Source organism: Rhopalosiphum padi, chromosome 1 (genome assembly GCF_020882245.1).
Source record: "Rhopalosiphum padi isolate XX-2018 chromosome 1, ASM2088224v1, whole genome shotgun sequence".
NCBI lineage: Eukaryota > Metazoa > Arthropoda > Insecta > Hemiptera > Aphididae > Rhopalosiphum > Rhopalosiphum padi.
In genome coordinates this window covers 46,064,991-46,078,162 of record NC_083597.1, presented here as the reverse complement: position 1 = coordinate 46,078,162, position 13,172 = coordinate 46,064,991, and the positions used below count along the sequence as shown (strand labels likewise).

At 25.8% G+C, this 13,172-nt stretch overlaps 1 protein-coding gene across 6 annotated transcripts in view; it reads left to right on the top strand.

The window, feature by feature from the left end:
- The window catches only part of LOC132917848 (diuretic hormone receptor-like), a 78,383-nt gene extending 66,179 nt beyond the window's left edge, over positions 1-12,204 (top strand). For 3 of the 6 annotated variants that reach the window (XM_060978803.1, XM_060978801.1, XM_060978802.1), the window contains one exon: positions 9,860-12,204. In XM_060978803.1, the coding sequence (XP_060834786.1) occupies positions 9,860-10,034 (175 nt within the window). In that variant the 3' untranslated portion in view covers positions 10,035-12,204. Of the gene's footprint in view, positions 1-687; positions 742-9,859 lie in introns of all 6 variants that reach the window. The other 3 variants (XM_060978806.1, XM_060978804.1, XM_060978800.1) reach the window with 2 other exon arrangements.
- The last annotated feature ends 968 nt before the right edge of the window (positions 12,205-13,172 follow it).

The following is a 13,172-nucleotide window of genomic DNA, read 5'->3' as shown; positions in this document are numbered from 1 at the left end:
ATTTTTCTCAGTAGATTGTTAATTTAAAAGCAATATACTAATACTATTATGAAATATATCCAATTTAGATGATAGTATATCTTATTTTTTTTCCAATCGATTTTAATTAAATAAGTGTTAATGTAAACTCGAATCTATGACACTATGAGTATATTTTCATATAAAAAATGTATTACAATTTTACAAACAATTAATTCTTGGAGTGAACCGAACTTATGCTTAATATAGTATGTAAGTAATAAAATGTTTGATTTAAAATATTTTAAAATTAAACGGTATAATTAAAAATAGATAACTATAAAACAAAAATAAAATAGAATTGTACGCCTGAAATAATAATTTATTTTCAATTGTCATAATAGTCATAATACTTATAAAGTCATACCTTATAATACATGTTTATTATTTATTTCACAAAGTAATGTTTTACATAATATACAATGCATTACTTTCTCAAATAATTAGCTAAAAAAATTACTTTTATTATGACATTATTATGCGTATTGAAATTAAAAAATATCGATTTGAAGTTAATTATCAGTTAAAATTCACAGATATTTTTTAATGTTGAACACGATTTGAGAAAAAAATAATTATATATATTCAGATTATGTTGTAATTTGTGTATAGTTTGATCCCTTAGGCATCGGTAGCACGTTGCAATAACATTCCATTTTAATGTTTTAGGCCCAGCGTTCATATAGGCGAACAGAAAACTACAGGATGCGCCTAGAATATAAGGTAGGCTTTTGCCTAGAGTGAATGCACTTTTGATACATACTGCTTTGTACATTGAGAGCTTATGGTAATGCTGATTTTTTTTTTAATCACATTTCAGCGCATTTAGAATGAAATACTTGATAAAACTACATCTGCATAATTTGTGTTGCAGTCGGATATTGTTAAAATATAATATTATATGATTTGAAATACCTAATAACTTTGATTTGTGTGTATTTTCCGTTTGGCGTTTATAAATGCTTTATTTAAATTAATTGAAATAGGCTTGATCACTGTTAATTCCAACTAAAAAAGTTATTGAATTAGTATTTTTTTTGTATTATCTAAATAATAATGAAGTGGACATTTTAATTTTTAAACTCGCTATAATTGGATATCTAAAATGTTTATAAATTAAATATTTGCTTATAATATTATATTAGATACTCTATACAATTATATATTGTTCAATAAAGATTAAAGTTAAAAAACAAAATGCAATACGACACCAATTATTAAGTAGAGTGTGGCGTGAAATTTATGTATTATTTTCAATTATATCAAGATTGTTAGAAGGGCACTGTTTGTTATTTTAAATAAGACAACTAAGATTCGTTTTTAATATATACTATTATATAAAAACAACTGATAAATAAAAATAGCACATTATGTCTAAATATGTCCTGTTATTTCTATTTACAATTTTATTTTATACAAATTAAAAAGTTGTACATGCATTTTGGAAAAAAGCATAAGAATTAATAATGTAATAACGACAATTCTTATATTATTTTGAATATTTAACCCCTTATAATATAGTTGGATAATACCTATTAAAAGCGATATTTACGTTTTTTAGATACTTCAAAGTCAAAGTATAAAGGATAATGAAAAATGTGTGACAGTCGATACCAATTCGGGATTCGTGATTAATTTAATGACTGGAATTAAATTAGAACAACAATAATAAAATAGTTTCAACGTATTATTTCTTCAATAATTAATATTTAATAGTTATTTATTAATTATCACACATGTAGATTTTATCTTAATTTCTGTAATTGCACTAATATTTAGTACATTAATACTCGTAAAATCATAAACATCATATTATCTAATATAATGAAAAAAACGATTTGTACTTTGTAGTACTGGTATTTACTTAGATATGTATTGTAAGAATTATAAAACTTAGTGTTAGGACATTAAAAACGTAGTGTAGCATATATCAATTTCTAGGTTCTTTTTTTTTTTTTATGTTTTGCCAGATTTTAATATAAATAGATACTTTTGAGTTTGATAGACGATAAGTAACTATATCAATAGTTACTATACTAACTATATCAAGTAGTTTATCATTAATATAATATGAACAATTAATAAAATAATATTTAATAATACTTTGAAAAAATGTATGAAAAAGATTAATATTAAAAATTATTGATGGATTATGATTAACTACTTTTTTAAAGTGCTGTATACGATAAGAATAAAGAAATCTCTGAAGCAATCGTAAACAAGTTTTCTACTTGTTATCTTATGTTTGAAACGAAACGAGAAAAGCTATTGGTTTTACAATGATGTGGTTTTTACAGTTTATTTTTTACTCTTTTTAGGGCTGTAAAGTTATCCAAAAGTTTTATGTGAACTTTCGCAAAACTGAAAATTGATCATATTGTCAGTGGTCAAAGTTAAGGGGAGGGGGTGTTCTTCTACTTTTTACAATTTATATTTTTCATCTTATTATTTTGCTCAAATAATACATTATTTTCGTAATTTTATTTTACAAAAAATATCAATATTTATTGTTTTTTTTCATAAATTTGCTATTGTTTTGACGATTTTTTTTTTAGTTATTATACAAAAATGTCTATTATAAATTATTATTATAATTATAATTATTTTTAGTTACAAACAAGTATTTTCTTCTTCTTTGAATTGGGTTGCGTGGCGCCTAGATTTAACAAGTGTAATTTCTTACAATTATTATGCGTTGATAAGATAATATATATAAGTACAATCGTTCTAGAGTTTCAAGTTATTCGTACAAGTATGAGTTAGTTATAGCTGTATAATGGTATAATAAATATTATGTTTATAAAGTTGTGTACTTCATTGTTTAAAATTCAAGTAAATATTTTTACGGTTCACACGAGTTGAGTATCAATTTTTCAAATTATATCCCAATCTTATCTTAAAATAAATGTAAAACGAATTATGTCCCCAGTTGATTTATAAAACATTTTTTTTTTTTTTTTTGGTGGCTTTCAAACTGATTTAAAATATTATAAATATTTTATTACTTTTCGTGAAAATATTTAGTATTAAAACACTAAGTTAACAATATTAAATTAAATATTTCATAATACTCCTCGCCTAAACAATAAACATGTATATATTTTTATAAATTCTAAAAAATATGTGAACTGATATTATTATAGTATTAAAAATAGTTAGTCTAGAAAAAGTCCACGCACTTACAAAACCAATAAGTGAAAGAATATTATTTATAAAAAGTAGAATAAGTCAATTAATTAATAATAATCATAAGATAACAATTAAAGATTGTGACGTAAATATATTAGTTAACAAATATAAATACCTAAAAATTTAAAATATGAAGTTATGATTTATATATTTTATTTACCGACGAATACATTTTTTATAAATATTAAATTAAGTATGATATGTATATACAACTTCTATGATATTAAGTATATTATTATTATTATCTGCTTTATTCCAAAAATACATTAAATAGTAAATTATTAATTAAATATAAAATTGTGAATTTTCTTCGGTAATATTACTTTAGGAATCACTTATGAAAATCAACTGTTGGTGAAAAGGTAACACGAATCAACCTGGATACAATTTGTTGAAAAAGGTACGTTTCTTGTTTTGATACGCAATTGGTGTGCGCCCGCAAATATATGTTTAAAATATAAAACAAAAATGTATTCCATATATTAAATCGTATTATGATAAAAGTTATAGGGGTTTAGATTTCCTTCACTCTTCCTCCCCCCACCAGTCACCCATCAAGTATAGGCGTATAGCCAATAATCCATGAGATGTATACAAATGTAGATATAGGACATACTTTCTTCTAGTTCGAGTCACTTCAACAACGAATGCTTATTGTACAATATAGACGTTGTATTTTTAGTAATTTGGAATTTAAATCGAATAATGAGTAAGTAAAAGCGTAAAATATACTAGCTTAAGTAGATATAATATATTTTATAATATAATATCACAAGTATACTCGTGTGGTTGCGTTTATAACAATAGTGACTTTCAAATAGTTTCCAATACTACTATATCGATGATATTAATTTATTATAAATCTCATAGCTAACGGTAGAAAATTAAATAAAAAGATATACTTAACCTAAATCAATAAATAATAATCAGTCTTTTGTTTATATTCAAAAGAATAAAATACGATTTAGGCAGGGGGCAAAGCGCTCCCGCATATTATGCATGCTTGAATGGGTAAAATATGATTGAGTATGGTGTTTATCGGTGGTACGTTTTTCACAGTGTTATTTTGTACGTTAAATTTATTTTATATTTGTGCGGTGTTTCAAAAATGTTATAGAATTTATAACTGCATGTAGGTAACTTACAAAATAAAATAAATTTATAGAACAACAAATGGTCCAGAAAACTTTAATAAAATATACAACATAAAATTCAAAAAGTGCTCGCCCAGAAACAAATTTGTGCTGCTATTTAATGGAGATCCAAATTTAAACAAAGACCAAGATGTGTTTTGTCATATCAAAACTCAAGCGATATTCATAAAAAGGCTCTTTCCAAACAATTTGATTTAAAACGTTTTCAAACTTCAATTAAATTATATAATAATCATAAAAGATTCGCAAAATGTTTGTTTTATTTATGTACAAGTAGATTGGTTATTTATTCCAAAAAAATGTTTGTTTTAAATTATTAATAACTAGTTTAACTTAACCACGTTTTTACATTAGACATGTATAAATAACACTTATTTATTTTAATGATTAATATTAGTGTTATGAGTTTATATAAACTGGTTATTGAGTAAGTAAAATTGGAATTCAGTCAAATTTACAAATTATTCCCATAAGACACGTTTAGATATTTTTTTTTAAACCTGATAAAAACATATAATTTGATAAATGTTTTGATGGTTTATTATTTAACTAAAAAAAATGTACAATTTTAGAACCATACTATGCAGCAAGCAGTATGAACACAATTACGTTGTATTTGCAAGATTATTTTGTTTTACTATAAATCAAATGATATACGGAATCTTATTCCCCAAAGGTAAACCATAGGAAATCAATTGTTACTCTTCTAAATATGATAGAAGTTAATACAAATAATTATTATTATGGTATCACTACACTTCTATTGAAATAACGCACCTATACTTTAAGCGGTATAATTATGTCCACGCGTTATTCCCATTATGCGTTTTTCGTTTGTAGTTTTATCTCGTATTTTTTAATGGATATTGTTATTATTGCAATTTGCTTTTAATTGATTATTTAATCGAAATCGGTCGTTTACAAATAAACGCGGTAATTGCAATGTGTGTATAAACGGAGATGTTCGATTATCGTTGTACAGAAACAAACAACAAAATCATTATCTTTGCAGCAATAGTCCAATTTATAACGCGGTCAGAGAATAGGGTCAGGGTAAGTGTATAAAAACAAACGGTAAAAGAGTCTATCGATCGGTAAATCGGTTAATCACTCCGGTGGTGTATACTGTATAGGGTTGGACATCTAACTATATCAGAAAGCTATAGTGTAAACACATTCGTATTCTTCTGACCGTAAATTATAATATATATATACGCGAATTGTCGTTTTTAACGTCACTCCATCTCGAAAGCTTTTTGCTAGGTCATATTTTGTAAAGTTGTTGTGGTTGTTGTTGCGTGTCCATTACAACCGCAATAATTTATGTTCAGAAAACCAGATGTAAGGTATTCCGCGTCTACATAAATATCGCGTGTATACTGCACTGTTTACGCGGTGATTCCCGTTTAACTGGCTGCACACATTTTACTAGTTAATTTTTTAGATTTCTATGTAGTTTTAAATATTTATACTACCACCAATCAAATTTTTACTAGCTTTTTAGGCTTTTTATATTTTTAGTTTTTTATGAAAGCAGAATACTTTTATTTTTAATGTTGATGTATAATAAATATCAAATTTTATCGAACAAAAAGTTTTTTTTCAATAATTGTTTAAAGTTTGGATGGGTGGAATAAAATAGCAAATACCCCTTAAAAGTTGTGGTCCACTACTCCAAAATCTAAACTTTAAATGATTATTAATACATAAAAATAAAAATTGTCCAGTGTTGAATATTTATTCATCAAAGTTTTTATAAAAGTATTCTGCTTCCGATTATGAAAAAAAAATATTGAATTCAGTTAAACGGCACACTCCGTATTACACACACATATATATATATACGTATAAATATATTATAATTCGCATTCGAAAGTAGTCACCGCTGTTGAAAATTATTAAAAATACGTTAAGGGGAAAAACCTGATGACACGTCATATTATTTTTCGTCGATATAAAATATTTCCCGAGTGATATGAAAAATGTCAATGATTCTGGCTGGTGGCCAATCATTAAGCCAAATCTAACGGATTAGATTCATATAATGACGTTCGGGGGTTGTATTTTCTATCGTCACAATGACGGTATTATACCGAGGCCCATGTATAATCCACGCTGTGGATACGCAAATTACTGAAGAGTTATTTTTTTTGTCGATCTTTCAAATATCGGTAGCTTTGGCTTAAAGGCGTATAATTATTTATATTGCAAAATATAATATCTATAATATTATGTCTACGCGTGGTCGTGGAGAAATTTTTATAGCATCTCAATGATTATATTATTATTTATTAATAAATATGTAAATATGTATATAAACATTATGTTATTTATACTTTGACCCAAATAGTCGCCACTCGCATTATCAACGATCACTTCCGGAAATGCAAAGTCGTATATCTAATAATAGTCTGGCAAGATGTTCAAACGGTGCCTATACCCACCACGTTGTCATTGCACTATATATTGTATACTTCGGGGGTACGGGTTTCGAGTCATTAGAACCATCTTTGACTTAACATATTAACGCCCAAGAAAATCGTTTAAATTCGTATTATGTAAATCTACATTGCTTTCGTGCTTTCAATGTGACCCGCGTATGAGCGAAAGAACAATAAATTCCGTTCGAAATGGTATCGCAAGTTAATTTTCGCGTGACCACTGCTGAATGACGTACCCTCGGTAATGGCATACAAACAAAGTAATCAACTATCCAGTAATGATATATATTCATTAACATATATCTTGATACAACGGCGGTACTGATTTTCGTTTTTAAATTATCATTAATCTAATAGCAGTATTAAAAGTTTTAGCAACATTTGGAAATAAATAATAATGATTATTAAAACAAAAATAAAATTATACGCCTCAGTTTCTATAGTTATTGGCGTTTCTAACGAAGACGCATTTTATTTTGTGATATATTAAAATTAAATTCACATATAATAAACATGCGGTGTCATTTTTATTCGATTTGCATGTAATTAAATTATGTATACAATATAATATTATATATTTTTTTAAATTTTGACTCTTTGAGGAATTGAAGAGCGCTGAAGTCATCTCTGGATTGGATGATAATATTTCACACAGATTCACAGATTGCAGTGGGGTAGCATCAGAGTGTCTCTTGAGTTTTTCGTCTGAAGGCATTTAGTTAGCAAGAGTTCTATTCTATTTGCGTTGTTTTTTATTGTTCATTAAAGGTACCTCTACTCGTGGGTTTTTAATGTAAGAAAAATTGTTAGTCTATTGATCGGACTCTACATATATAAACATTTGATAAAGAATATCAAGTATGTACTATTAATTTTTAAGTCACGCCAAGAAAAAAAAATCGATTTAATCAAAATATTAATAACAATTTCCGTTTTTCCTTATTTTTTTCAGGCTAAAAAATATTATACATTTTAGATTCATAGTGGAGTGACTAATATAATATTATTTATTTTACAATGAGATATGTTTTTAAATTTGTGTATTTTATGTACACAATGACGTTTTCAAATACGTCGTGTTCGGCAAAATCTATTTCGGCCTATTACTAATAGCGAAATAAATAAATTATGTACATTTAGTGATATTTGCTGACAAATCACCCTCGATAGTCGCTAATAATCGTTCGTGTGTAATGGTTTAATATTGAATTTAAATTTAACACATAAATATATTACAATGACTTACTTTCAATGATGACGTACACTCTACACCGACTCTAACCTAAATGATCTTATGTACCAAATAAATTCAATTTTTTAATAGAAATAACGTTAAAAGTTGAAAATCAAAGAATTTTTACTGATCCAATAGGCATAGTGATTATATGCAGAATAAAATAGAAACAAAATCCATCGTTGTAAAATCAATACATTCATCGCTTCGTTCAGAATATAAAATTTACGAGTATAAAAGGACAATATTATTATTTTATATTTTTTACCTGATATATTTATTTAATAATTGTGTTCCCTATTCCACATTATTATTTCTTTAATAGTTTAATATATATAATATATTAATAATAAATTATGTTTTCTGTTATGTGTTCGTTACATTGTTTGATAATGTTATTACAATAATTAATCAGTGTAAACGATTCTACGACCGTCGTTATTTAACATTTTAACATAATTGATCATACTACTACGTAACATACTCATATTAATATTATAATAAAATGTTCTCTTACATACTATTAATATATACATTTTTAAATGATCAGTTGTCTACAATAGAATTTTTCATATATATATATAAAAATATCTACAGTACATTTTAATTATTCTATTATATTATGTATAGGTAATTCAAATATTATACATTTCATTTTCACATTTATAAGGGATGGAAAATTAATTTTCTGATAAATTGATCAATATTCTACATAACAATATTATTGATTATTCATAAAAACACTAGGTACTTAATTTTTTTTTATGAATCTTTTATTTTTAAATCTCTAGAGTTACGATTAGATAATTATTTAGTGTGATATGTGAAATGAATATACCTAATTGAAAATGTAGATAAAAATTAGTTAAAAGTGTTAACTTTTTGATTATGTGTTTTTTATTTGTTATCAATAATATCAATAATCATACACATAAACTTTTTTTCTTATTGATGACGATTCATTTGATTATATTAATTGAACATCAGAGTATAAACAATAGGTTTAGGATAGTGCCGAAAGAACAACTATCGGAAGAGTATAAGTTTTATGTGTTTAATTTATTTGAACAATAATCTCTTCTTTGTTATTATAGTATATATATATTGACATGTTGTATACGTGGGAAGTAGTTATTTTCAACACCACGTCGATAGCGTGAATTTTTCAGAACTTTCAATGTACAGCTAATGCTAATAATCTGTGTTAAAAGTGTTGAAGGAAATAGTTTATAAATTATTCAGCACGATACTTCTTGTAACTGAAATAATTTCAATCGTATATATAATTATAGCCGTTCAAAATTGGTTATTTTTAGTAAACACGAGCTTTCAATAATGGCACTCTTGTACACATACATATACATATTAACCGAGGACTACTGCGACATACTCGTCGCATAAAAAATATATTATATTATATTAAGTGTCCAAAACCAGATCGTAAGACGTTTTAAAACGGTAATTTATGCACTGGTATACGTGAAAATATTACGAACAAGTGTTCAAACTACACACACGCATATAAACACGTACCTACATATCATAATGTAATATAAGACACCGTCGAAATCGTCGATAAATATAATTCACTATATTATACATATACAATATAAAATTGCAAATATCGAAATTTAAATTACATTGGTGCGACAAACAATAGTTGCAACTATGCACACTCGTACCCACATGAAATGCCGGCCCATACATCAGCCGAACCTTCTTAGCGTCATTGTCGTCCGCGGCGAACGTCGTTAATTATTGTATTGTTGCGCCGTTGTCGTCGTGTGCTGTTAATCGAATTTTGGCGGTGTTTATGTTTTCAGGTTGGCCCGGCCATCGATCATCGCGGATTCGGTCATGAACAAAGGCAAGAGGGCCTCGACCGTCAGCAGTTCGACGACGATGACGTTCATCGTGTCTAACGGGTCGGGCGGCGTGTTGCTATCGAACGCCTGTCAAAATCGCATGTTGAACGCCGCCTCCGAAAATGTCGTCTAGAAAAAAAAACATAAAAATATAATATATATATATATATATATGCTACACTTTAAAGGTCCGACGGTATCGTCGTTAGTAAACAACTAGTGTGTGTCTATTCGTCCCGCAGCTGTCCTCTCGCTATTAGTATAAAAGTTCTTAACCGGTAAACCCATTACTACCTCAGACCTACGCGTGTCACTTTTATCACCACAATCCCACATTTCTCTTGTGTACCATATTTATTACACGCAATTACTGCGTGACGTGTTTTAATGTATATATGTATCCGTCTTTGTGTTTGTGTTTGTGCGTGTCACGTGTGTGTGTGTGTGTGTGTGTGTGTGTGTGTGTGTGTGTGTGTGTGTGTGTGTGTGTGTGTGTGGTGTGTGCATTCATACGACCTTTTGTTTTGTAAAACACTATTTTCAAGACCTGCAGGTATTACAATATGATTTTGATTTTACACAGATTATAATAAGGCATATCGGTAAAAACAAAATGTAAGTCAAATCCGTATAAAGTAATAATATAATATATATGTACCTCGTATAATAAATAATACTATATTTTTTCCAGTACGGAAATCGTAATGGGACTTCTTAGAAAACCGTGACTTAAACGCAGTTCAAAAAATATTGCTCATAATACTCGTATAGGTAACCTTAAATACTCGTACTTTTATTGTTTTGAACTACTCGCATACATTACGAAAACATAGACGACAGGTAAAAAATAAACTTTTCTGTAATCGGTTTATATAATTGTATATAATAATATGAGCCCTCTGCTCGCGCAGAAAATTTTTAGATTTTAAAAACCACCTAAACAATTGTTACGATGATTGTTTTTACAGAATTATTCTAACATTTGAACATAATGTCATGGTAAGGAACATTAAATTTAAAATTTAAAGTTATCCAAATAAACTAAATAAATTATAAAATTTAAGTGATATTTTACAATTTTTCAGTTTTTGATATATTTTTTTGAAAATAAATTTTCATTTTAATTAAAAATAAATATCAAATACCTTGAGTAAATTTATCATTTTCAATAAAATAAACCAATCAGTTTCGGTATTTACATTTAAATTGGGAAAGAATAAAAATATATTGATTTAATTAATGTTTTTATTTATTAGTGTAAATACTAAATAGTAACGTTTGGGTTTAATTGAAAATCTATTGACTAACAATGAAAAACCTACACATATTTTTAATTTTTTTTTTATCTATAGTAGTATACTTATATTAAAAAAATATCATGCACAGTTTATCTGTTCCTCAAATAGTTGTATGATAAATAATATATTTTCAATTTTCTTATTATGTTTATGTAACTTCTACAACAATATCTATTTATATCATAGACTTATAACTTGAATTTTTTTTATATGTGTCCAATTGAATTGCGAAATAATAAAAACGCATTCGTGTATGTATATTATAACTAAAATATGTGTGTAGTTTGCAGAAATTTAAATTTAAGATTAAGCTATTCCATACACTGTTTGTATACATCTTTTAAAATATTAAAAAATTAAAAATTAACATATAATAAATTACTAATTGTTAATTAATAATCTAAGTATTTGGTAACTAAGTGTTTAATAACACATCATATCAGTGCTGCAATTAGATTATGTATTATATTTAAATAACCGGAAATGCAAATAGTTACTATGGTAAATTCATGAATATATCGTACTGCATTGACGTTTCACGAATAATTGGATAATATTATAACTCTTAGTCGTTGCTCTGCATATCAGTACTCTTTAATCATTTAATAATTAACTATTCCCTAAATAATAATGATATATTATTACGTACCTACTATGTAATATTAATGTGGGATTCATAACAATGTTTAATTATTATTTGCATAGAATTAGGTAATTATTTACTTTAAAGTATATTGTTTTTTTTTTATTTATTTATTTTACTATCTACCTATGCCTTCATATGTTACTAGTTGTTAATAACTTCACTTAGTTTATAAGTCTATTACAGTAAAATTCCATTATTTTATTTACTATTATTATTATTTTTAATCAAAATTAAGTTTAAGCATGAATAAAAATTATATCAACCATTAGATTTAAGATGCGTTAAAAACTATGATAAATACAATTATTATCCCTATAAATGTTAAACTTTAATAAATATATATATATATTATTATTAATATTAATTTATATTAGACTATATATTATTCATAAGCTACTTCATTGGTTTGATGTTTCTATAAAAATTGTTTTAAACATACAATATATAATATTACTATTAAGTTTGATTATTTAAATCGACGTTATTCAGTGTTATCTCATGAATAAATTATAAATATACCAACAATTGCATATTTTGTTTTTATTTTAAAGGATTTTATATAACATTAATTTCATTATAATATCGAATATGATAAGTAGTTAATATATTACTACAATAAAATTAAGCGTTATTTTTACATCGACTATAATGAATATCTATTGGCTTACGTAAACGATTGATGACCTTAACTATTCTATAATTGTGTTTTTATAACTTGTTGATATATTAAAATTAGGCTCTTTAAAAACTAAGGTATGGATAAATTGTAATTGTAACTGCGCATTCAAATATCGTTATATGTTTTATTGGCTTTACCTTGTTTAACAATAATATTACTTAACAACTGTTTTTAACATCATTATCCAAAAAAGTGAAATTAAAAATTAATTAATCAAGTAATAATTTACAAAACTATTATTTATAAGGCTTTCTCTTAGAAAAGATTTCATCAAAAGTCTAAGTTTCGATAATACAAACATATTTTAAGATAATTTCAAATGCAGAGACATTTTATAATCTACCTACATTTAAAAATAATAGGTTACAAAATCAATATTGTTCAAGATCATTTTTGTAAAATAAATACACGTAAGTACCAGTTTAATTATTACATTTAATAATGCAACAAGGAAAATTTAATCTTTTAATAACATACATAATTTTTTATTTTGTTAAAACATTATATAAAAAATAATCTTAATTAATAACCAACTAAAATCTTAAAAATAATCAATTTTACTTGTCACAATAGTGTCAATAATATTTTTTAAATATTATTAAAAATAAAATATAATACTTTGTTAATTTAAAAAATAATAAAAGTCAT